The sequence below is a fragment of the Heterocephalus glaber genome, unplaced genomic scaffold, assembly GCF_053883595.1.
Source record: "Heterocephalus glaber isolate CG9 unplaced genomic scaffold, H.glaber_assembly_v1.0 deba00001497, whole genome shotgun sequence".
Classification (NCBI taxonomy): Eukaryota; Metazoa; Chordata; class Mammalia; order Rodentia; family Bathyergidae; genus Heterocephalus; species Heterocephalus glaber.
This window is the reverse complement of record NW_028258320.1, coordinates 40428517-40454850: the sequence shown is the minus strand read 5'-3', so window position 1 is coordinate 40454850 and position 26334 is coordinate 40428517. Positions and strand designations below refer to the sequence as shown.

The 26334-nt window shown below is 39.3% G+C and overlaps 1 protein-coding gene and 1 pseudogene across 3 annotated transcripts in view; one reads left to right on the top strand and one right to left on the bottom strand.

Annotated features, from left to right (window-relative positions):
* The first annotated feature begins 5594 nt into the window (after positions 1-5594).
* The window catches only part of Htr7 (5-hydroxytryptamine receptor 7), a 102266-nt gene continuing 81526 nt past the window's right edge, over positions 5595-26334 (top strand). Inside the window, exon 1 of one of the 3 annotated variants that reach the window (XM_004838488.4) lies at positions 5595-6250. In XM_004838488.4, coding sequence (XP_004838545.1) covers positions 5709-6250 — 542 coding nt within the window. In that variant the 5' untranslated portion in view covers positions 5595-5708. Of the gene's footprint in view, positions 6251-6708; positions 6838-22736; positions 22864-26334 lie in introns of those variants that run through there. The other 2 variants (XM_087184891.1, XM_087184893.1) reach the window with 2 other exon arrangements.
* Positions 21674-23055, bottom strand: LOC101718743 (zinc finger protein ZPR1 pseudogene; annotated as a pseudogene).

Below are 26334 nucleotides of genomic sequence, written 5' to 3'. Positions count from 1 at the left end.
CCTCAGGATATTGGAGCAACACAGAGTTGAATCCTCAGGCCGCTTGTCTATCTTTACTTTCTCTTGAGAGATCTTTACTTGAAGTTGTATCTGCCTCCCCGACATCTGCACTTGAATATTCTATAGAATCTAAAACTGAATGTGTCCTTTTTAAAAAAAGAACTCCTGGGCCGGGGATTTAGCTCAGTGGTTCCGACGCCTGTCTCACAAGCGCAAGGTCCCAAGTTCAATCCCTGGTACAAAAACAAAAAACAAAAAACCCCTAAAACAATACATGGTCTGCATTTGATATTCAATAATTAATGTTAACTCAATCAATAAGAGATTGCTACTTTTATCTACCTTCTTTTCATTGAGAAACTGAATTTTTCTATTCATTAGAAGATTTAGATTTGGACCATGGAGGTGACAATGTCCAGCTGTTCCTTGACAAAATCTTTCCATAGAAATTCCTTTTGTAAAATTCCATTGCTAATTAGATTCTCCACTAGAGGGTGTACGTGCCTCGCTTGCATTTCAAAAACAGTCCTGGTTTTAAAAAATTGAATAATTAATAAATAAAATAAATAGTACTCTTGAATGTATCTGTTCTCTTATTTATTATTCATCTTGTTTGGAGGAAATTTTTTAAAGATTACACTTAATTTGTAAAGAATGAAAATCTTCCAAATAGAAGAAAACATAAAAGTAACTCACAATGTAGGCAGGGACATTATTTTAAAATACAAATGACTCTTGGTTACAAGCGTTATTCTATACCTACTTCATTTTGAATATTTCATGAAAAATATTTATTGAACATCTAGTATGAACAGGAATGAGAAAATATCCATGTTTTTGGGGAATTCACAGTCTAATGGGAAAGACAGTTGTGAAAATATAAAGAAAGCATAATGTAATAATACTACAATAAATATATGAAAAAAGTGCTTTAAAAGGCTACAAAATGTGAGACTAGCTATCGTGATGGGGATTGTCACAGAGGACATTTTCGTGTCCCAAGCTAACTGCTTTTATCCCAAATGGACAGCCAAAATATCTCTGCTGACTGATTTAAGTCCTTGTCCCTTGATGTGTGTTTTCATCTGTGCCCCACTTGTAGCCACAGGGTGGTATTTGGATATTTATGTACAATAATCTTAGTGCAAGTTGAGCATCCCTAATCTCAAACTCTGAAGCACAAAATGTAACAAAATCTGAAACTTTTTGAGTGCCACCATGATGTCACAGGTGGAAAAATTCCATACTTGACCTTATGCAACAGGTCTCAAAATACAGGTGCAATAAAAATACTGTATACAATTACTTTTAGGGTTTGTGTATAAGGTATATCTATATAAAACTTAAATGAAATTCATGTTTAGACTTAGGTCCCATCCCTAAGATATCTCATTATTTATGAAAAGGTCAATCTGGGAAAATCTGAAATACAAAAGGGATTATCCATCTCAGAACCTATCACAGTGCCTATTTATATGTAGCTTGCACATGTTTACTGAATGCCTGAAAAAATAAGTCAGGTATAGTTTCTCATTATGTATATGGAAATATTCCAAAATCTGGAAAAATCTGAAATTGTAAACATTTTCAGTTCCAGACATTTTGAATTACAGGAAACTCAATTCATTGAACATCCACTTAGGCATTCTAGCTTTTCAAGTCTCTTTTCATACATTCTCTCATTCTTCCATTGTCCATATAAGGTCCAGGCTTCACTTTTTACAGAACAATCACCTTTATTATATTATCCCTGGTGATAGCCGAATGTATTTCTTAAAAGTTGCTAGATTTTTAATTTATAAGCTGTCATAATGCATAAACATAGCTATTGAAAATCTTGGCCTCTGCAGCATTACCTTACTTATGTTGATGTATAATGTTACATCCATTCAGTGAGAGAATGATGTAAAAAAGTGAGAGACTGAAAAAATCTGGAGAAGTGAGAGTAGGTCGTCTGCTGCCTTGGGCATGGCAAGTTATAGGAACCTGCGCAGGGATGACCTCAGCACGCTTGACTAACCCAGAAGTTGCCAGTAAACCCTCTGGGCAGAGGAAGCTTTATTTCACTTGTGTTCTTTAAGTAAATGTAATTGCCAGAGTGTGCTACTTTATGGGAAAATAAACTCGCTTCTGTCCTGTGGATGGGCATGTGAGGGTTTGCATAGATATCATGAAGCTATGCATTTAGATGAGCTAGATGAGTACCTAGAAGGAAGAAGGGCTTATAAAAAGATGATAATTCATGTTGTAGGACTCTGCTGTTCTTCTTTACTCCCCAGAGCAGTTTTTGGAACAGGAGATTGCCAGTTGGAAACATCAGAAAGCTGTATTCTCAGGTACCCTTACAGGCAATTTTATGAGAAAGCTGTTATAGGCAAATGAGGTTCTAGATGAGAATTGGTAGTTTTTAAGACAGTTTTCTTAATGAAAGAAGTAAAAAGAATAAAAACTGAAGATATGATTTGATTTAGATGCCAACACTTCACTTACTATTTGCAGTATAACTGCCAAAGAATAGGGAGGCAAGGGGAGGAGTAAAGGAAGCAGCACCTTGATACAGATTTTAAAACACCAGGAAACTAAGGGCAAAATGAACAGCAAATTTCACTTTGAAAATGAATGTTTTGATATTTTATGAATATTTTGTGATGATTTATCTTTAGTTTTTCTTTGTGAGAAAAGCACGGAAAAATATATGTGAAATATTAGCATTTTTATGAGGATACAATTATTTGTTAGGGAAGGCTAGAGGAAAACAGAAAGAATTCCAGATTGGTCTGTCAGGATTTCAGAATAATACAATGATAGATGAAATTTAAAGTCAACAATAAGCAAAGTAATGCTGCAGAAGCCAAGATTTTCAATAATTATGTTTATGCATTGTGACAGCTTATAAATTAAAAACCTAGCAACTTTTAAGAAATGCACTCAGCCATCACCAGGGGTAATACAACAGAGGTGATTGTTTATAGAACAAAGGGAAGTAAGTCTGGACCTGATGTTATATGGGCAATGGGAGAGAAAGTAATTTTGAAAATAGTATTTAATGATTATTATTTGGTGCATTTATATGTCACAAAATTTAAAAGTTGCTATGGACTAAACATTTTTTTCTCTCCAAATTTGTAAGTTGAAATCCTAATGCCCAGTGGAATGATGTTAGGTGAGGCCATTAGAGGTGATTAGGTCATGAAGGCAGAACTCTCATGAATGGGATTAGTGCCTTCACACAAGAGTTTCAAGAGCGCTCTCTCACTCTCTCCTGCTTTGTGAGGACACCGTAAGATGGCTGTCTATGAGCTAGAATACTGGGCCTCACTAGACACTGAAACTGCTAGTCCCTTGACCTTTGCTTTCTCAGCCACAAGATATGAGAAATACACGTTTGTTGTTAAACTACCTAGTTTACGGTATTTTTGTTATAGCAGCCCTAATGGATTAGGACAAAGGAAAAACAAGAACCAGAGCTACTGTGAAATTATACATGGGCTAAATGTTGGTAAGAATGTGAGTGGGGAATTATACTGACTATGAATTCAAATAAAAATAGAACTTTACTTCAAAATCTGTGTAATCCACTAATGTGGAATATTATTTAAAAGAGTCAAGATACGCACTCAAGGGAAAAAATATTAAAAGTCAATTAGGTAAAACTGAAAATTGGCCCTAAAAGTTAAAAAAGAAAAGTCAAAGGTGTCTTGAGAAATGTACCACTTTAAAGAACTTTTAGGAGGTCTTATGACAATTTTAAACCTCAAAAGCAAAAATTGAGACATTTGATCTTGCCACATATGATCGTGGACAAATTTAAATTTTGGAACCCAGCTTTTACTTCGTCTTTTATATAGAAGGGGAACAAATGGCTTCTTAGATGCGCTTCAGCTACAAATTATTTTTCTTTTACTTGATATTACTGTGCTACCATAATGTTGAAGAAACTTCATCTGTTCTCTGAAGTATTAAATAATATGGCTTGCGTTGTAGCTAGACATTATCTTCTATTCTTTCTCTGACTCAATGAATTGCTTTGTTCATCCCAGGCACAGGGGACCCCCTGAATTGTTGGTCACAGTGAAGGAGCTATGAACATTACCCTGCCATTTAGGGGAAATTTTTTTCTCTTAAATTTTTTTTTTTTCAGTGTATAGGGGAAAGAATATAGGCACAGTAATCAGAAAAGCCTGAATTCGAAACATAATTAATGCTTACCAGTTGATTGCAATAACAACTCTGTTTCCTTATCTGCAAAAACAGGGTTACTTTCCACTTTGAAGAATGAGATTATTCAGCACTCAGATCAATACATTTTGAGATATTTGTTCCTTTTTTTCTTATTTATAATCCACCAGGGCCTAACTAGAAAAGAAAACAGATTTGATTATTTTTGGATTCTTAAACCAAAGAAATCAATGCTGGCTTCAATAGAATCTTTAAACAAAACGGAATGAAGCAAATCTCACAAATAATAAAAACAGCCACAGTGACAGGGTTTGAATACCAAAGGGGATCTTAGGCAATAGGTATTAAATCAACATACAGCTCCAGGATTCTTCTGCAGAACATTATAAATGGTCATTTCTTTGCTTGTATACAAGATTTCCAGAATGTCGTGGGAAAAATGAACTCTCATTTTAATATATTAGGCTTTGAAGATTGAATATAAATAAAGGCAGCCAGGCTTTCTTTTCAGATCTGAGAGGTCTGTCTCTAGATGCCTGGAAGGTTAGTTAGAAAGGGTTTAACTCCTCATGCGGGCCGTGGTCAGAGCCCCCAGCTCCTTCTTGGTGCCAGGATCTTAAGGTTTCCCTCTCTCCTTTTCCTGTCTTCTTTTTCATCTGAGCTCCTACTCCACTCCAGTTGACTGGTTCGCCTTTCCTATCTTCGCTTCCTCCCATAAGTGCTTAAAATGGGAAAGGGAAGAATCTGTTTCCTCCTTTAGTTCTGAAAAGGGTTTTTTAATTACAAAAAAAAAAGGGAAAGAATGAAAGAAAAAAAATCCCCCAGTAAGGTTCTTCACTTCGCAATGAGTCCGAACGTCCGCTGACCCCCAGGTCCTTTCGAAAGAAAAGAGCCCCCATCAAATCATTTGCTACTGGGAGGAGGCTGGTGACTGCCCTGTGGGAGGGGGTCTGAGTCTCCTGCGGCAAGGCGAGGTCCCTGGGCGAGGAGCCTGGCCGGGATCCTGGGAGGCGCGCGCAGCGCCACCCCCCGCGCAGTGGGGAGGCGCGGGAGCGGTTGCGGTGCTGCCCAGCCGGGAAAGCCCGTCCCAGGGGCGCTGGCAGCGGCGGCGGCGGCAACGGCGGCAGCGGGGGGGACGCTACACAACTGCCGCAGGGGAGCGGCGGCGGCGGCGGCGGCGGCGGGCGCGAGGGGCGGGGCGGACTCCGCAACTTCTGCGGCTGCCGCCGCGCGCTCCTGGCCGCCCCGCTGCGGGCTGCGGCGCGCCCGGCCGAGGCCCATCCGCGAGCCCGCGCGTCGCTGGCGTCCGTTTCCGTCGGGTGTCGCGGCGCCTCACTCAGGGCGTCCCCGCAGCGGCTGGGGGCCTGGGACGTGCGGGTCCGCGAGGCCGAGGCGGGCGCCCCCCAGCGGCCAGCGCGGGCCCCATGGCCGGGCCCCGCGGAGCGGAACCGGCGAGGTGAAGCCGGGGACTGGCGGCCGAGCGCGTGGCGGGGGCGCCGGCTCCATGGGCATCGGTGCACAGCGGCACGATGATGGACGTTAACAGCAGCGGCCGCCCGGACCTGTACGGGCACCTCCGCTCCATCCTCCTGCCTGAGCGCGGGCTGCCGGACCTGAGCCCCGACGGTGGCGCCGATCCGGTAGTCAGCTCCTGGACGCCGCACCTGCTGAACGGGGTCCCCGAGGTGACGGCTAGCCCCTCGCCCACCTGGGACGGGACCCCGGACAATGTCTCCGGTTGCGGAGAGCAAATCAACTACGGCAGAGCCGAGAAAGTTGTGATCGGCTCCATCCTGACGCTGATCACGCTGCTGACGATCGCGGGCAACTGCCTGGTGGTGATCTCCGTGTGCTTCGTCAAGAAGCTTCGCCAGCCCTCCAACTACCTGATCGTGTCCCTGGCGCTGGCCGACCTTTCGGTGGCCGTGGCGGTCATGCCCTTCGTCAGCGTCACGGACCTCATCGGGGGCAAGTGGATCTTTGGCCACTTCTTCTGCAACGTCTTCATCGCCATGGACGTCATGTGCTGCACGGCCTCGATCATGACACTGTGCGTGATCAGCATTGACAGGTAAGGGACGGGCCACCCCGTCCGGGTCTGGCCGGGGAGGTGCTGGGCGCTCAGCCTCGGAGCCCTTGCCTTCTCGGGAAGATCAAGGCTGGCTTCACACGGGATGAAGAGTAGAGCTTAAAATACAGTCCCACAAGCCACGATCCTACGACTTTAATGACAGCCTATATACTTACACCTTTAAAAGAAAAACCGAAATGTTATTATCGTAGTGATAATTTTAAGACCAAAGTTAGAGTATTTTAAGCATTAGCAGTTCCACCAGGGGGTTCCTTGGCTTGGTTTTCAGAAGGAAGAGATTTGATGCTTAAAACTTTGACTTGGCAACCCTTGCTGTGAGCAGTGGAATCATTTCTTGCTTTAAGAAATCAGTTGAAAAAAAGCTACCTTGCTTCTGATTGTGGGAGCAACTCTCTACCAATGAAAGGACCTTGGATGGTTCCAGAAGTAGGGGTCTACCAGTCTTAAATATTTTACTCTTGTGATTGCTAATTCTGAATCCCGTTCTTGTGGAAGTCTGATTTCAGTGTTTGGCAACGCTGTCGCTTTCTTGCCAGCTCACTGGATCCTTACTCCTTGTCGAAAAGGTAGGTTCTAGTTTTTCTTCATCCTATCCATTGGGAACCTTCGCATGGGAACTCCCTCAATGGAATAATCAAAACAGGGATCCTAAGGGAAAATTGCAACTTTGGGTAGCATGTTGAACTAGGGAACCACCCAATTTCTTGAGACTCTAAGATTATAGGATTTTGAAATAAAGCTAGTCTTTGACCCTGGGAAATATGCAATTGAGAACCTGAAGTATGGTCTCAGTGCTCTTCAACCACAGAACAACTCTGACTCACTTGAAATATTAAACCATAATATTCACACCCAGAATTTTCTGGTGTTTTAAAACCAGCACAGATTAGTATCCTATGGGATTAATGATACAGATAAACAGTTGCTTATTTTCTTAGTCTGCTCATAAAACCTTTACATGTGTAGACCTTTCAACACAGGAAAAACAATTGATGCTTCCACATTTAAAATGACAGTGCCCCAAAGGATGGTCTAGCATGTACTGAGATTTTCCTTCATTTCCTCCTTGAAAACACTGCTATTTGTGGTCTGTTGATATGTAAAACATTCTGCTGTTTTACTGTTTGATCAGGGTTTATAATTACTAAATAAAGGGAAGATAGGAAAGGGAATATTTTCAAGAAGAAAAAAGAAATACATCATAGCTGTATTGAGTTAGAGCTTTAGATTTTAAAGAAATTGATCCTGCCATTTTATGTATCATAGCAGGAGCTTCTGACAGCAAACAAGGAATTATTTTAAGAATGGAGCATGAACTGCATATGTGAGAATATTGGCACCAAACTTGGCAGCTGAAGTTCTGAATTACTGTGGTTAAGAATGACAAAAACATATGCATTTACAGTCTGGCTGTGGCAACAGGAATTAGGAGAGTGCACTCAATGTACATAATAAGCATATACGTGAATTGTAAGCACAGACATCTGACTGCTCAGCCAACCAAAGCAGTGCTTCTTCATGAATGAAGTCCTTGTAAATGGAATTTAGTGTAATAAAACAACAATTTATGCTGAAATTTATATCTTTTCCTGTTTAATAACTGATAAATGAAAAATAAGCAACACATTGTGCTAAGCCGTTTCCTAGGGCAACCAGTGCTCTTGTTCTCCTGGGCACATTCAGGTCTGACTGAGGTTACCCTTTGAGTGCTGAACCTGAAGTAAAGGCATCTTCACTGAGTGTGCACATACGATTTCGCACTAACAAGAACGTCCTGAATACGGAGAAGAGGTTAATTCTTCTTGGCATGCGGTTCTGATTTCTTGCTTAACCATATTCTTACAATTGTAGCAAATTATGGTTATATAGGCATATAGATTCTTTCTCATTTTATCCAATGAGAATTGCCCCATGGTGACTTCTGCCTAAAAATAATTTTAGAAGATTAGCATATTATTTCTTTGCATAAAATGAAGAATTGATAAAATTGTAAGAATCAGATTGATTTTCTTCTAAGAACTTGAAAAATTTAAAAAGAGAAAAAGGAAAATGCATTTGATATCCACGGTGAATTATTTCTAAAGAAAATGTTTCCTTCAGTTCTAATGCAGAATATGCCAGATAATATAAAATGTGCTATTGATATAAAATGTGAAAAAATTTAATCTTCATTCCCTTATTCATTTTCCCTTGGGTACTTAATATAGGTTACAGTGTACTTTGTGCAGCACAATAAAACATGAATAATAATCTTGTTTTTGAGCTTATACTACTGTATTGCGAGAGTTTGCATGTCTGTGGGGCATTTAAAATGTTGGCCAAAATGAAACCTCAGATTTTTTTTCTTAAAAAAGCATCCCATAATACTGGGGCGCTTTCCTAGCCTTTTCTAATGCAAAGCCATATTGTTCTTCACAGGCTTAAAAACCCCACCTCCCACCCTTTTCATATAATGACTCATGTTCATCGAAAAAATGGTAACCATTGGATGGGAACTATTTATCTTTCCACCATTAACCAGTCTTTCTTGAATTGCACTCTTCTTTTTGTTTCTTTTCGGTTAAAAGCAAGGTGACATTGGTCCTAGCAGAGACCAAACCACCTGAAATTTATATTCCATCTTCTCACCTTTTCAAAAACTACCTGTATTGATTCCTCATCTCTGGTCTCTCTTCAGCTTTTCCTCTCTACTAGGTCAACCCCGAGCTTCTGTCTTGAAGAAACCTTTCTTTGGCTTTACTTCTTTCTCTAGTTACTGCTCTACTCACAATTAAGCTTCTTCAAGGTCTGTATGCACAATCTGTCTTTCCTTTCTTACTCCTCAGTAGATGCGTTTGGCAGTCACCAGGCCTACTGGAAAATTCGAACTGGCCTTCCTAGCTCCACTTCTGTCCACCTTTCCATCCAGTCCCTGTGAAGAAGATAGAATGGTCCATTTAAAATTACTTTCAGTCTGTGTAACCACAATTGCAGCCAAGATATAGGATATTTTCATCCGAGAAAATTCTTTTTAAAAAATAGAAACCAAGTGACCCTTTATATGTAGTTTCAAAATATGCAAAGCAGTTTTATACATTGTTTAGGGAAGCTTATGTAAGGAGTAAGATTATAAAATCATGCAGAGGCATGATGGACATCAAATTCAGGAAAGTGATTATCTCTGCTGGGGTGGGTGGAGTGTGACCATTGTGCGCACAAGCAGCTATACTGAGACTGTTTTGTTTCTTGATATCAGTGGTGGATAAGTTTTGTTATTCTTTGTATGATCAAATATATTTTCAAACTTATTTTTAAAACTTATTTTTGTAAGAAATATGTGTTGAAAAGTGCACAATATTAAGTGTGGAGCTTGATGAAGTCCAGCAAAGTAAATACATACTTGTAATCAACCATATCAAGAAGTAGAAGCTTGTCAACCTCACAGAAGTTCCCTTTCCCTTCCCAGTTTTCAATTCCCACAGATACCCATTATCCTAACTTTTAGATCACAGTACATTTCTGCTTGGCCAGAACATCATTTAAGTGGAATTATATCTCCTTTGAATTTGGCTTCTTATGTTTGTACCTGTGAGGTTCATCCATAGTTTTTAGTTTTTAGTGGTTCCTTCATTTTTGTTACTGAGTAGTAGTCCAGTGTATAAATATGGTATAATTTATCAGTTCACCTACAGCACTGAGTTGGGTTGTTTCTAGTTTCTGGCTATTACCTATAATGCTTCTCTGAACGTGTATTTCTGTATAAGTCATTTTGTGGATATGTTTTAACTTCTTTTCAGTAAACACAAAGCTGAATAATAAAATATTTTAGACTATTTTAATTCTACGTATTCTCACTCTTTGTATTATTTATTTGTATTATCATTCATTTCAAGTCTACATTTTTTTTTTTTTTGGTACCAGGGATCAAACTCAGGACCTTGTGCTTGCAAGGCAGGCGGCAGAACCACTGAGCTACATCCCCGGCTCAAGTCTACAGCTTTTTAAAACCCACTCGTTATTATTTTTATTTCCTCCTTCCTTTCTCCTTTCCCTGCCTCTCTCCCTCCCTCTCTCTCTCCCTTGCTCCTGTCCTTCCTGCATTCCTTCCATATTGGAGATTGAACCCAGGGCTTCCTAACTGAACTACATCCCCAGCCTTTTTTACTTCTTATTTTCAGACAGTCTTGCTAAGTTGCCCAGGCTAGGCTCAAACTTGTGATTTTGCCTCAGCCTCTCAGTGTGCTGGGATTACAAGCATGTACCACCATGCCTGGCTTTTAATTTTTAAAAAAAATCAATATTCATTTTCATTTGCCAACATGTTTAGTTTTTCTCAATGCTGTTTTCCTGCACTATTCTTTCTTTCATCTGGGATCATTTTCTTCTGTCAATTCGATTTCCATTAGCATTTTCCTTTTTCTTTTTAAGTCAAGGTTTGTGCGTGGAAGACCCTCTCAATTTTTACTTTCCTGAAAATGTCTTAATTTCACCTTTGCTTTGGAATACTTTTGTGGAGTGTAGAATGCTGTATTTGCAGTTTCCTCAGTACTTTAAAACATTGTTCCATTGTCTTCAGACTTTCATCATTTCTGTTGACAAACTAGTCATCAACTAATGTTTTTACTACTCTTTTGCAGGCAAGATGTCTTTTTTTCCTCTGGCTGCTTTTAGGATTTCTTCTTGTCTTTTGTTTTCATCAGTGTTTCTGTGATGCTCCTAGGTGCGGCAGTGTTGATTACTTTTTGTTGCTTATTTATTGTTAATCTACTTTGGGTTCTTAGTGATTTTTGTATTGTGATTTTGTATTTTTGTATTTTGTATCTTCAATCAGTTTGCTCTTCTCTCTTCAAACACTTCTACTATTTCATTCTCTCTCTTCTCTGTATTTGTCTTTGTCTTTTTATGTATCACACATAAGTCTTGCAGTCTTTTACGTATTTTCCATTTTTCTTTTTTCTGTGTGCTTCAGGTTTTTTTTTATTTTGGTGTTGGGGATTGAACCCAGGGCCTCACACACATAGGCAGATATTCTACCACTGAGCTGCATGTCCAATCCTGTGCTTCAGTTTTTACCTGTTTTCCACATTATTAATAATTTCTTCTGCTATGTCTAATCTGTTTTCAACCTTATCTATTGAGTTCTTAATTTTAGTAATTATATTTTATAGTTCTAGAAATCCCTTTTATGTTGATTCTGATTTTCTGGTGAAAAATTCTTCCATCTTGTTAAATTCTGCCATGTGTTAATTATAGGTAGATTTTCTTTGTGTACTAATTCCAGGATGTGCATCCCTTGGAATTATGCTTTGTGTGATCTGTTGTTTTTTTTTAATCTCTCTAGGTATTTGGTCTGTGTCATAGCAAGACTGGTAAATTTGGTCTGTATACTCAATATTTTGTATGAAAATTGTAGATATTATGAATGATGTTATTTTTCTCCAGAGAAAATAGCTGCTAGGCAGACATATTGAAGGGGTAATTATTTTAATCCAATTAGAGACTAAGCTAACTGTAAGCTATGTTTTAATTTTGATAAAGCTCTGTGACTGGCAGATGCCTGTGTCTTGAAATTTCAACTAAGAGCCTGGGGTTTTCTCAGTGACTTCTCCCTCTGCCTAGTTCAGAACTCTAATGTTTCTCTTCAGAAATGTGAGACTGTAAATACTCTCACTGAAAACTTTTTGGGACTTTTCTTCATGGCTTCTTAGCTTCTTGCCCTACACAGTTTCAAAATTTAGCAAATGCCTTCAAGGGGATACCAGATGAGTGCTGGGCTTAGTTTTCTGCTCCTCCCTTCCCACTGGTATCTTGACCTTTTAGGTACATAATTTTTCCTTCTAGTCCCAAGTGACTGCCAAAAGCTCTTCTGGTGTTTTTGCCTCTTAATAGTCACTCTCTGATTTTTGCTTGGATGCTCAGCACTTCACCTCTCACTTTGTTTTAGCAAATAACCCAGGGGAAAGAGTGGCTGTGGAATTTTGATTTATCTTTCTGTGGTTCTTTTTTCTCTAAGAGTATGTTCTCTACAGACTTAGATAGCTCAACAACTCCATGATGCCTTCAATCATGTGTGTCTGTTGTGTGTGTATTCGTGCTTTATTCAGCTTTTTAAGTTGTTTCAGCAGGATTGATCTGAAACATAAAGAAATCCAGTTATAGCTAGAAGTGAATGTGTGCTCGAAATATTTTAAACATACAAATAAAGAAATATCATCATATAAATTTCCTGCTTTAAATGCTTCATTGGTTCTTCTTTTCTCTTGGATCCAGATTCAAACTCTAGCATATCTAAAAGGTCCTTGATTTGTCTTTGCCCTGTTCCTCAGCATCTTGTACAGCAATATGTCTTGGTTTCTACTTTCCAGTCATTTTGACTTTTATGTTTTCTCTATCATACTAAATATTTTCCTACATCAGGCTAACTCCATGAAAATCCACCAAATAATGTATAGTCATTTGCTATATGACATTGTTTCAGTCAATGTCAGACTGTGCATACAATGGTAGTCTCATAAGATTATATCATGCAGTGATAGTGCAGCCGTCTTAGTTTGGGAGTATTCACTTTATGATGTTTGTACAATGATAAAATCACTTTACAGTGCATTTCTTAGAATGTATCTCTGATCTGTATTGTTACACAATGCGTGTCTATATTTGTGAAAATAATTTCACATTTGAAGTTGTTTGCTAATTATGCGATTTTTGATCCCAACTTGGAAAGCTTAAAAATGTTTTGATTCTTCAGATTGGCAATGATTAAGATGTCTGAAAAATACCAAGGGTGGAAAGGATGTGGAATAAACAGAATGTTCATATGTTACTAGTGGTATTGAAAATTAGCGAGCCCTTCTGAAAATAATTTGTTGTCATGTATTGTTGAGGGTATATATAGATAGATAGATAAAATAATAGGAACATAAGAGGTATAGATATGTGAATATATCTATATCTATCTATATGAATAGATCTCTATATCCTATGATCCTCTTATTTTGTTGTAACATATATATCAGAGAGACTCTTGTATACCAAAAGCCTTCTACAAAAATATATAATATCCACCAAATTGAAACCTCAAAACTTGAAATAATATATACCCATGTGAATAGTAGACTGAGTAAATAAATTGTGGTATAGTCACACAATAGAATAACTATTCAGGAGTGGTTATCAAACTTGAGTATGAATCAGAACTACCTTGAGATCTTGTTGAAACACAAATTTCTGATTAATTGAAATCAAATTTTAGATATCATATTTTGCTAATAAATACTTTAGTGTCACAAACTTAATGCTCAATAGAAGATGCTCGAAAGAATGCATGTGTGTGATTCCATTCATATAAAACTGAAGTAGACCAACACCATTGTTTATGTATAGGTATAAAGAAAAGAAAAGAAATGTATATCATAAGAACTAGGGTAGTGCTTGCTTCTTGGTGACAAGGAGATTGTGATTAGAGAGACATGTTTCTGAGATGGTGTAATATTCTATTTCTTGATTGAGAGTTCATGAGGGTTCACTTTCAAAATTATTGTTAAAGCATCCACATGTATTTTAGGTATTTTCCAGAATATGCATTTTGTTTTATAATATAAGATAGAAAAGTATTTATTTGATGACATTTTGTGATGTGTATTTGGGTCTATATCAGATTTATGATTGATCTGAGCAGGTGCATTTTTGTGTTTTAATGTATCAGCAACCATTTGTTTTTAGCTTCATGTATGCGAGTGGGGGTCATCTTTGGGTTGTTCACAGTTATGGGAACTCTTGTGGCTTATTTCCAAGAGCTGTAATACTTAGTTCCGAATGGTGTCTAGTTGAAGTCTTGCTTCCTTGCCAGGTACTATGACTCATTCCTTTGATGATCTGTGTTCTGCTCTTGGGTTTTCTGCTGTGATCAGCAGTGCAGGGCATTTTGGCTTCTCTAGATTGCCTTTCTCTTCGAAGAAAGTCATCCTTGTTCATCTCTAAAATTAATTTTGTAGCTTTTAGATACATTTTAAGAATTGACAATCCTCTTCTAGCTTTGCTAAGAAGAAGTGAAAGAGAAGAGAAGAAACAGGGCTTCTGCCATGTTCTTCTGTAGCACTTCCTCCAGACAACCTTAATTTTTTTCTATGTTAACTAACTGAAAGTAATACCTCAGGGGAGAAGTGCTAACTGCTAATAGATGTTCACAGACTACTTCCACATACAGAAATCTCCTTTCATCCGTACCACAGCTTTGTGAGGTGAGCATTATTACTGCCACTTGATGTAAGAGGAACTTGAGGCTCAGAAAGTAGAAGTGATGTGTCAGTATTATTAATATTATCTCATATTTATGAGTATAATGTTTACATTCATTGCAGTTATTAGGTTCTTTTACCTGGCATATCTTTATTCTACTTATTTTCCTTCTCCCTCCCCCTCTCCTCTCATCCACATTCTTTTGGACCCCTTCCTGTTTGCAAGAGATCTATCCTTTTGTTGCCTTCTATCCTTCAGTATTGTGCTCTTTGTACTTAGAAATAATGTGACTTGTGTAAGGACACACACTTTATATGGGGGGAACTGTGCTCAAACCTATTCAAGCATCATGTATTTATGTATATGTGCATATATATTTAAGGAAAATAACAAAAGTTTGAACATGGTTCATGACGAAGATAAATCTTGTTGTTGGTCTTCAAAGAAATATAGAATTAGACTGGTGGTGAAAAAGGCCAGAGAGTATCCCAGGCAAAAGAAGAGCAGAGCATAAAGGTTGTGAATCAGCATATGAGTGAACTCATACACAGGGAGCAGGGAGAACTTCTTGGAAATAGAGTGGGAGAAGTCTGAAGTAATGACTTCACCCCTTGTGGCAAACACTGCTGGTTGTGTATCCCAACCTCTGTCCTCCTGACAGGAATTCCTGTGTTTGATTAGGATATGGCTGCTCAGTATAAAGACTACATATCCTGGTCTCCCTTGCAGTCAGGTGTGGTCATATTCCTAAATTTTGGTCCAGGAGATGTTAGTAGAAATATTATGTTTTTGACTTCTGGGTACTTCCTTTAAGATAATTGATGTGTGTTCTCTTCCTTTTTGTCCTTGTCCCATCTTGTTGCCATGGTCACTAGAGCTCTGGCCATCTTGGTCAAGATGGATAACAAGAGCCATGGTTGGGAAGGAAGAGCAGTATGCTGAAAGGGTTGCTTGGACTCTGAAGGAAAGATTTTTGTAATCCTGGCTTCTTAACTAACTGATTAACAGATACTATTGTATTGTTTATCACTGCAGCTAAATTCAGTCCCGACTACTAAACTTAAATACTTGTTTCTTCCTTCACTTGCTTGTTTTTCCTGTAGATGTACACATATACTTCCCAAAACATCAGTGTGAGAGTATCACTGTGTAATTCTCTTTTGGAAATCCTTCAGGAATAATGTTACAATTTTATGAGTGTCTGTTGTGCTACTTAAGTTTCTAGACATTTAAGATATCATATCTCATTGAATCTTCACAACATCCTTGACAAGAGTATTTATTGAGTGTTTGCCATTGTTTCTGCTGGCCAAGGATGAATGAGACATACATGAACACTTTTAATATCATTCTCCAGATGAGGAAGCTGAAGAAACTCACACATGTTGTATGTGGCAGGAGCAGCGTCTGAAACCAAAGCCTGTTCACGTTCTGTTACATCATTGTGGCCTTTGCCTGCTGTATGAAGAGCATCATGTAGGATAATTTTCAAGGACCTTTATCATTTAATTCCAGTCACTTGTAGCTTCAATATGACGAACTCTTCCGTAGGCATCCTCCTTTTTAGTGCTATATTAGAACAGAACTAATACCCTTCCTCTCCAAACTTTTTCTTTTTCAAAAGCTCTCATTCCACCAGGCGTGGTGGTGCACACCTGCAATCCCAGCACTTAGAAAGATTGCTGAGAGTTCAAGGCCAGCCTGGGCTATGTAGTGAGTTCAGGGCCAGCTTGAACTACAAAGGGAGACCCTGCCTCAAAAAAAAAAAAAAAAAAGCTCTCATTCCAATAATAGTATCAGTTTGTATCTAATTGCTTCGCTAAATATTGGAGTGTAATGTTTTTGAACTTCCCACCTAAACTCTTCTCTCTCACCAACTACTCACCAAGTTCTGATGATTGCCCCTCCCCATCTCCTCCCAATTTAACCAGTCTTCATCATCCTTTGGTCGGGCTACTTAGTGTACATTCCCAGAGATCTCTCTGTTTCTGGCCTTGGCCCATGTTAATGCAGAGTGCACAATCCTGATGACATGTTAGCATCATCTGGGCAACTAAAATATATAGCCATACTTGGGGCTCCCACCCTAGAGATCCTAATTTAATTGGTCTAGGTGTGCCTGAATATCATTATGTTTGAAAATAGCTTGCAGGTGATTTTAATATGCAGTGAGAACCTCTGGATTTGGGTGATCATTAAAACAGGAAAATGTGATTATATCCATGGTTCTCGATCACACATTAGAATCACCTAGGAATCCTCCTCCACTCCTGCCAAATTCCAAAGATCTGGCTGTACACAAGACCAGTTAAATTACAGTCTGGGAGTAAAATTCATGCATGTGTAGTTTTTGAAGCTTCCTGGTCTGAAATGCAGATGAATTTGGGCCTTGTCTATTATGTATTGTCCTGTTTCACACTCTTTGATGAGTTCCTCTACTCTTTGGAATAAAATCCTAAATCTTTAATGAGATCCATAAAAAGATGGTATAATTTAGCCTCAGACCATCTCACTAGTGCAGAGGTTGGCAAACTTTTCTTTTTCCTGTGAAAAACTAGATAGTAAGTATTTCCAGCTTGTGATCCACATGGTCTCTTTTTCAATTCTTCAGCTTCACCATTGTAGCATGAAACCAGCCATAGGTAATACATCAATGTATGGTTGAAGCTGTAACCTAATAAAACCTTCTTTATGGGTACTGAAATTTGAATTTGAAATTTGAATTGCATGTAATTTTACCATATCTTGAAATAATATTCTTCTTTTAATTTTTTATAACCATTTAAAAATATAAAAAGCATCCTTAGCTGGGAGCCTGTGCAAAAACAGACTAGGGCCAGATTTGGCCCTTTTGGTGTTTACCAACTTCTACCTTTGATTCTGTTCTCCCTCTTTCTCTCATCTATACACCTACTAACTACTCATGTATCTGGCTCTTCCCATCTCTCATATTTAGCAACTCTGATCTTTTTTTCATTCCTTGACTGTTTGCTATTCAGAGCCTTAACAAGTCTCTTCATTTCCCCTTTGAGTTCCTCTTCTACCTCTTTGGCTGGTTAATTCTAATCACTCCTCAGGTAGGCCCTCAATTAGAAATGACTGTCTCATGAAACCATTCCTGGAATCCCTAGAGTATTTTAAACAGTCTAATAACACTTTGCACTTTTTCTTCTTAGCAGTCACCTCAATTTGTAATTAATGGTTTGTGAAATTAACTGTAATGAATTTCATGATTTTTGGGTTATTCTGCCTGGCAGAACCTGAGCCTTTCTTGCTGGAGACTGTACCTCCAGCTCTGGCAAAGTATTTGGCTTGAAGTAGGTGTAAACTTTATTTTTGTGGATTGACTGTAGAAGAAAAGGAGGGCAGGAAAGAGGGAATGAAAGAATGGTATTTCTGATTTCTGAATCTAAACATCTAGCCTTAACTTCTTATCCTGCAGTTTCCTAAAAACCGCTCCTCTTGATGATAGTGGAGAAGTATACTTGGAAAACCAAATTAGAATCAGGATGTTATCTGTTGAAACAGAAGCAAGATGTAGGCAGTGTGGTAGTCCCAAAGGATGGTTCCATCAAGGGAGAGTAGACTGGTGAGTCACTTGCTGCTTTTTGAGCATATGCAGTACACTGACAATAAGCAAGTTGCCAATGATGTGAAAGCCTTAGCAGCTTAGAGTCAGGAACTGACTCTTATCATCATTGCTGTGCCATGGAAAAGGATGAAAATGCAGGTGAAACTAAATGAAATTTCAGAGCCTTTTTCTTTCAGGGAAAACAAACAAGTAAAAAAACACATGCACACATTTTTGATGAATCCCATGCATCCCAGAGGGAAAGCCATAGGCGAGTGTCAGGAATGAAGGTGATATCCAAGTAGAGGAGCATAATAACTAGCCATTGCAATACATTTATTGAGTGTATACAGTGTGCCAAGGTCTCTACATCTCATTTAATCTTCTTGATCTTTGTGACTCCTGTTACTCCCACACAAATCCCTTCCTCTATGCTGAATGTCAGAAATCTGATGGAGATTAAACAATCTTCCTAGAGGCACATCAGAAGAACAAGGGGAAATCAGCTTTGATTGGGGTAGGGAAGTCTGGCTTCAGGTGTTTTGAGGCACAGAGGGTACTGGCTTTGTGCACGTAATCTATAAGCTATGTCAAGCATGGAACATTTCTTCTTGCCTTTCAGTTAATTATTATTTTTATTATTATATTAGTATACGTGCATAGCGTCTTATATAAAAACCTTTCAAGCAAAACATGTTTCAGAATTCAGAATGTTTTGGGGTTTAAGAAATGTAATTCTGTGAATATGTATTATATAACACCCTGTGATGGTTAATTTTAGATGTCAGCTTGATTAGATTAAAGGATACCCAGAGAGCCCTAAAGCATTTTTTCTTCTGAGAATGTCTTAAAAAAAAATTTTTTTTATTCATTAATTTTATTGGTACATTTTAGGTATACAATATGTTGACATTTGTGATTGGGAATTTGTACCTTTACATGATATATCATGGTTCTTATTTTCTCCCCCTTCCCCTGCCCTCCCTTCAACCCCTCCACCCCTCCCTATTTACTTGGTTCCATTTTTTCCTTTTCTCATATTTATTCCTTTTCCTTCTTTCCTTTCCCCACCCTTCCTACTTCCCCTTCCCCTTTGCCCCTTTTCTTCCTATTTCACATTATCTATTATGCATTGTGATCCTTATTTACACTTTCAGTTTCTCACACCAGAGAAACTATTTGGTATTTGCACATGTATGCTGTATTTACTTCATTTAAGAGTATGGCCTCAATGTACATCCTCAATGTCTATAGTTTCTCATTCTTTATGGCTGAGTAGTACCCCATTTTATTAACAAAAAACACATTTTCTTTATCGTATCTCCAGTTGATGGGCAATTGGGCTATTTCCAAGTTTTAGCTATTACAAACTGGGCCGCTATGAACATGGGTGCACATATATTGCTGTGGTATGATTCTTTTAATTCTTTTGGGAAGATAGCCAGCAGGGGAATAGTTGGGTCAAATGGGACCTCTATTCCTAGTTTTTTGAGGTATCTCCATACTGATTTCCACAGTGTCTTTTTGAAGGTGTTTTTGGAAAAGATTTACTTTTGAATCAGTGGAATGAGTCAGAAAGCTACGTCCTCACCAATGTAGGCAGACAATTTCCAATTAGCTGAGGGCCTAGATACAATAACAAGGCTGTAGAAACACAAATTTACTTTCTTTTTTCTGGACTGGACACCCTTCTCCTGCCCTGGGAAACCAAAACTCCAGCTCTGTGTCTTCTGGGTCCTGGGAGTCATACCAGTGGCTCAGGGGTTCTCAATCCTCAGGTTGAGAGTTATATATATATTTTTTTGTGGTTCTGAAAACTTTGAATTTGGACTGAGCCATACTACCAGCTTCTTTGGTCCTCCAACTTCTAGATGGCCTCCTGTGGGACTTCTCAGCCTCTCAAATGTGTGAGCTAATTTCTGTAATAAATTCCCTCTTTCTGATCTCTCTGGAGATCACTGACTATTCAGATTTTGGTACTGGGAGTAATCTAGAGTAACAGTAATCTAGTTTTATTTAGGCTTTCTGGAATTGATTTTATACCTACATAGACCTAAAAATGCTAAGGAGTCTAGTTCTGATAATACAGAAAACAACCCTCACTACCCATCAATCCTTTCGGCATCTTGATCTTGGACTTCCCAACCTCCAGAGCTATGAGAAATAGATTTATGTTCTTTATAAATTACTTAATCTGTTGTATTTTGTTATAGTAGCACAAGTGGACTAAGACACACTTCCACTGGGTCCTGGGGAGGCATCCTATAATAAAATGTATAAATAGTTGCATTTATTGGAGAATCATAGATTACACATAGCCATATCAGCTCTTTGGGTTTTATAGCCAAGTAGGTTTTCCACCTAGAGGGGCAGAATAATAACAGTATGTCTATGTCCTAATCCCTGGAAATTGTAATTAACTTACCTAACATGGGAAAGGGGTATGTATGTAGCAAGGAGAATTAAAGTTACTAACCAGCTGACTTTAAGATAGAGAGTTATACAGGATTGTCTGGGCATATGCAATATAATCACAACAATCTTAAAATGCAAAAGGGGAGGCAAGAGAGTCAGAGAAGGAGATATGAAAATGGATGCAGAGGTTGGAGTAATGTGAAATGAGAGGGACGCAACTCACATTGGTGACTTTGTAAATGAAAGAGGGCCCTATGCCTAGGAATGGGAGTAGCCCGTGAAAGGTGGAAAAGGCCAAGAGGAAATGTTCTCCTTGGAGCCTCCAGACAAATTGCAGTCTGTTGACATATTGATTTTAGCTTAGGGAGACCCCTACAAGACTTCTGACCCTCAGAACTATAGTGACTATGAATTCATGGTGTTTTGGGTTGTTTTTTGTTGTACTGAGTGTTGAATCCAGGACCTTTGCACTGAGCCACATCCCCAGCCCCTTTTTGTTTATTTTGAGACAGGGTCTTGGTAAGTCACTATGTTGGCTGGGCCAGGCTTGAGCTTGTGATCCTCTCTGCGCAGCCTCTCAGAGTGCTGGGATTACAGGTATGTACCACCACTTCAGAAAATTTATGTAGTTTTTAGTCACTAAGTTTGTGGTAATTTATATAGCAGCAATAGGAATCTAATGCAACCAGTTTAAGAAAAAGGTCTAATATCAGAGCTCTTTGGGTTTCAGATTTGTGAAGGAAGTTTTTTTTTTTTTTTGAAAGCCATCATTTTAATAACTTCTTCACCTGTGCTGACTTCTCCCCTCAGAATTCCTTTGGAAAGCCAGGACTTTATATGCCCCAAACCAACTCTGAAATATTTTAATTGCCTTTCATCTTTGCCAACTTCAGAGTTCCAACCATAGATGACAGGACACTATAGAGGGAGAGTAAAGAGTTGATAGGAAAAAAGTGATGACACCATGCTTCATGGTTCATTTCTGCGTTTCTTTGCAGACCAATCAAAACCTCTAAAATAAGGTCAAGTAACACAACAGGCTTGCACTTGCATCACAAGCTGTTTAGAAAGTTTTCCTAGATCTATGACACTAGCCAGGTGTTCTCCCCAGCCGGGGGAAGGGGAGACTCCCAGCTTTATTCCAACAGTAATAACCCTGTGGTATGAGCAGTACTGGAGCTTGTTGTGAGAGCCCGCCGTTACTGCTGTGGGGACAGGCCTGCCTCCTAGCCCTCCATCTTCATGTCACTGAGCCCTAGCTCCTCATTCTGGTCAAAGGTGTGCTTGTAATGCTCCACCTTCATCTCTGGATCATCTTCAGGTGCATACACATTCTGTAAGTAACTGTTTCCTGCTGGATCATTCATAATAAAGTGAGCCTTCATGCCACCCTCAATGATCTGCTCTAACTTCTGGCTAAACTCCTGCAATTTCTCCAACTGGCCAGGACTGGAACTGTCACCCAGTGTGAAAGGGTTCTTCATCACCAGCTCCCGGATGTCTTTCAGCAGCCCTTCCAGGGTAGTGAACCTGCCCCCAAGGACAGCCATTCTCAGCTCAAATTCCAGCTCTGGGATTTCCACACTACATGTTTCAGACTTCAGGAGGTCTCTGATCGTGTCTGAGGGATCTGTGATGTGGAGGGTGATCCTGGTTCCCAACGGCTCCACTGCTCCTCCAGATTTCACCTCATTGGTCCGATGACCATAATTCTCACAGATGGTGGCCATGATGATAATCCCCTTTAAGTGGGGAATTTGTACTAGCTTCATGTTGGTCTGAGCTGGGGCATTGCATTCCAGGCAGTTTGTGTTGAACTGGAGCACTTCATTTCTGAGATCTTCTTCTTCCAGCTTTTCTTGTGGTGCTTCTGCTTAGAGCCCCAGCATCTCATCCTGCTTAGGGTCCGGTTATAGGGTGTGATCATCAGGGCATCATCTTTCTGGGGAGCATGTGGGTTTTCTACAAAGCTATTCCCTGAGGGATCATCGATGATCAGAGTGAAAAGGGAGGCCACTTGTTTTAGCTCCATAAGTTTGACAGTGAACTCATCAATTCTTTCAGCTATGGCTTCTTCGCTTGCCCTTCAATTGGGCTGGTCCTGCTCCAGACCAGAGATAGCACAGGTGAACAGTGGTCAGAGCTTGAACAGTGGTCAGAGCTCCCTTCTGTCTGAAAGCTGGAATTTCAAAGTCCAGCTTGGGGATCCTTGTGGTGGCAGAATCAGTCTTCACCACTTCTCTGTTCATGTCCTCCAGGCCCCTGATAGTCAGTGTAGCACACTCCTTGGTCCTGGATCCTGCCTACTGATTGGATCTCCGTGTTGTTCCAGCCACAGTGCTCACAGGAAAAGGAGCTCACTCTTATTTCTCTGAAGAAGGGGATCTTGGTAAGCAGGAGGCACGTCATGTCATTGTGTTTCATGCACAGCGACTCAATCTTGGTGAGCTGCTGCTCCTCGTCCTTGGAGCTGATGGGTCGGAACAAGTGCCCTGTGGCGGGCAGCTGGCCTGGGTTGGGTGAGGGGGTGGTAGTAGGCCCCAGGGACTCAGGCTCTATAGCCCCACTGGCCAACATAGCCCCAAGCACGTAGCTCAGACTTCTGCTTCCAGCTTCTGTTACTCTTGAGGCCCCGCCCCCTGATGAAGTATTTTGTATCTGTACGTGGTTTTGCCATGCATTAGGCTCTGTGCTAAATTCACTTAATCCTTAATCCTTATAACGACTCCATGTGAAGGTACTTTTACTATATTCTTCCTACAGATGAGAAAACATAGATTCAGAGAATTTAGCAAACATACCTAAGATCATAGAATTCATAAAGGGCAGTCGGGACCTGAAGCCACAGGTTTGTTGCTGTTGTTGTTTTGCTTCATAGACTGTGCTTTTAGTTTTAAGCTGCCATTAAGCATTGTGGGTGCCCATATTTGAAGCCTGAATCTTTGACCGGTGTCCGGTGCTATACTGAGTGCTAGAGAAAAAAATGAACAATTTAAAGATGAATACTGCCCAGGCAGGCCCTGGAGTCAACTGACTGTAGTTCAAGTCCCAAATTTTATATTTCTAGTTCTGTGATCATGGAGGTATCCTTTAGTTTCTCTTCCTTCTCCTCATCTTTGTTTTTCTTGCATGCTGGGGATCAAACCTATGGTGTATGCTAGGCAAGTACTATATCACTGAACTACACCCTGTCTCCCTTAACTTCTTTGAGAGAGAAGATACTTGTCTGTAACAGAGGTGATATTGATGAGTTCCTCATAAGTTTGTGATACTTAAACAGTATAGCATATGGGAAGTCTTTCATTGCAATTCTAGTTTATACTGAGTGCTGATAAATGTGAACCATTCCAATGATGAGTGTCATTGTTATGTTAACATTATTCTTCTCTATTTAGTAAGGGATGTTGGTATGCATAGAGGGGTAAGAGCTCTGTAAAATTTTTTTGAATAGTCCTCCTAAGTTAAAATTTATAAGGTCAGAATTATAGGGTAAACTCCATGCTTTTTTCATCAGGGTTCCTTTTGTTTTGGTGGCTACTATAGTGTTGGGTGTTTAGGATGTTTGTGCCTCAGGTGCCTGAATGTGCTTTTGTTTAAGAGCAGGAGAAATGAGGGGGCCTATCTGATTATCTGGTCTCACTGCCCTCAAATTGTTTGTTCCAGGGCATCTCCCAACCCAGTGCATCAATTAGTTTTTGAGTTAGGCTTAAAATGGGATCATTATGAAATATCGTATCATTCCTTCACAGGTTTAAGGTACAATATGAGCAGTGAGCTCTTACAGAGAGGCCAAGTGAGGGAGAGGGGAGGAAAGGAAGAAGTAAGGGAGAGAGAGAAAGTAATATGGACAAAGGGTAGGGAAAGAGAGAGGGAGAGATAATTGTATGCATGAGTAAGCTAGAGAAGATGATGGTGAGATTTATTTACTCTGCAAATCCTTATTGTTTGCCTATTAGATGCTTAAGTATTGTGGGATGCAAAATGGTGAAAAAAGACACAGCCCCATCTTTAAGTATTTGATGTAATCTAGTTGAGAGTAAACTAGGATTATCTTATTCACATTATTAGAACATTTGGTGCTTTAAAAATTTGTTCATAGATACTGCTTTACAGTCAATTTCTGTGTGATATGACCTTTCTTGAAGGAGTTATGAGTCATTTAGCTTCTTGTTGCAAACAATTGGGCTGTTTAGCTCATCTATCAATAAAATCCAGGTACTCTGATCTGTTTTCAATCAGTATTTCTGTGCCTGGAGAATTCCTAGGGACTGCTATAAAATGATATCCCCTAGGTCAGATGTAAGTGCTTGCTATTTTGTTATGTGGAGGAGTAAAGGATGCCAATCTCTAGTGCTAGGCATCTGTGGTCCTTTGGGAAACATCTATAATGCTTCTATTTGGGGAGCTTTATGATTGTCTATTTAGGCATTTGCATTATCACTTTTGTCATGGTCTCTCTTCTGATTAAAATTCTAGAGCTTTCTATATTTCTGGGCATCCTGATAATATTTTCCATTCTTTCAAAAAGAGGCAGCTGGATAGTTTTCTTCCTTCCAAATGCATGATGTTCCATCTGGAACATCAGGCAGAACCATCCACCTAAAGGATGCTATCAATATTTATGGTGAAACATGGGGAAACTTAAAAGTGCGTGCCCCAATCCAGCCATAGTCAGACTGGTCCAGCTGCCTGCATATTTCAGAATTTTATTTTGAGAGATATGTATTCTATATATTTGGATTGAAAATATCTCTACGGTGCTCGCTTCAGCAGCACATATACTAAAATATCTCTGTTAGTCTCAATAAAAACCTTTGAAAATTCTGTCCCTATAGATGGGTTGCTTTGTGGCTTCACACTTGATAGCTTTCTGGGTACTGCAGGTCTGTACCACTCTGGCTTCCTTTCTGGGCCACCTAATAAAGGTGATAATTCTTTGTTATGTACTTCTTAACATATTAAAATCACTTTTTATTATTATGGGAGTCCTAGGGAATTCATCTATTTACTTCCTCGATATTTATTGGTTACCTAATCTGTGTTGGTTACAATTCTATCCTATGTAAAGCAAATAAACTCTTTGCTCTTTTGGATCTTATATTTTAGTAAAAATAAACAGGAAAGAAATAGATAATTTTAAAGTATGTGCAGGTGCCCCCGCCCCCCCAACACTAATTAGTTACTACCAAGTACCACACAGAGAATTAACACAGAGTGGTATCTTAGAGTGAATTATGATGGATGGCCTTTCTAAGAAGGTGACATATAAACTGAGATGTAAGTGACATAAGGACTTGGGAATGTGGGTATTAATTCAGAAGAAGAACCTTCCAGGCAAAGGCACTAGCTGGTGTGAATGCCATAGACCACTAAGCTTAGAATAGAGAACCTGGAAGGAGCTGAGATTAGGGGAGTAGTCACAAATTATATTTGGATTCAGAATAAGTAAAGAGTTTGTATTTTGTTTTAAGTGCAGTAAATCTACTGGAGAGTTTGGAAGTTATTGTGGAATGGTCTCATTTATTATTCTAATTGTTCATTGTGGTACTTTGTGAAGAATGAAATGGAAGAGGGTGAAAATGAAAGCTGGGAGACTAATTGGAAGGGTTCTGGAACAGATGAAGCAAGAGATTGCATTCAGTTGGGAATAGTGAAGATGGAGACAAGTGGAGATTATTCTAGGTCTGTCTTGGAGGTTTATAGACAGGATTTGATGAACTGGATGTGGGGGTGTGCAGGGATTGTGACTCGTGATTTTGGTTCAGTCAATGCAGTAGATGATGATGCTATTTACAAAAAGGCAGGAGGAGTAGATTTGAGTCCTATTTTGAATGTTAAACTTGGTGTCAACAGATATTTG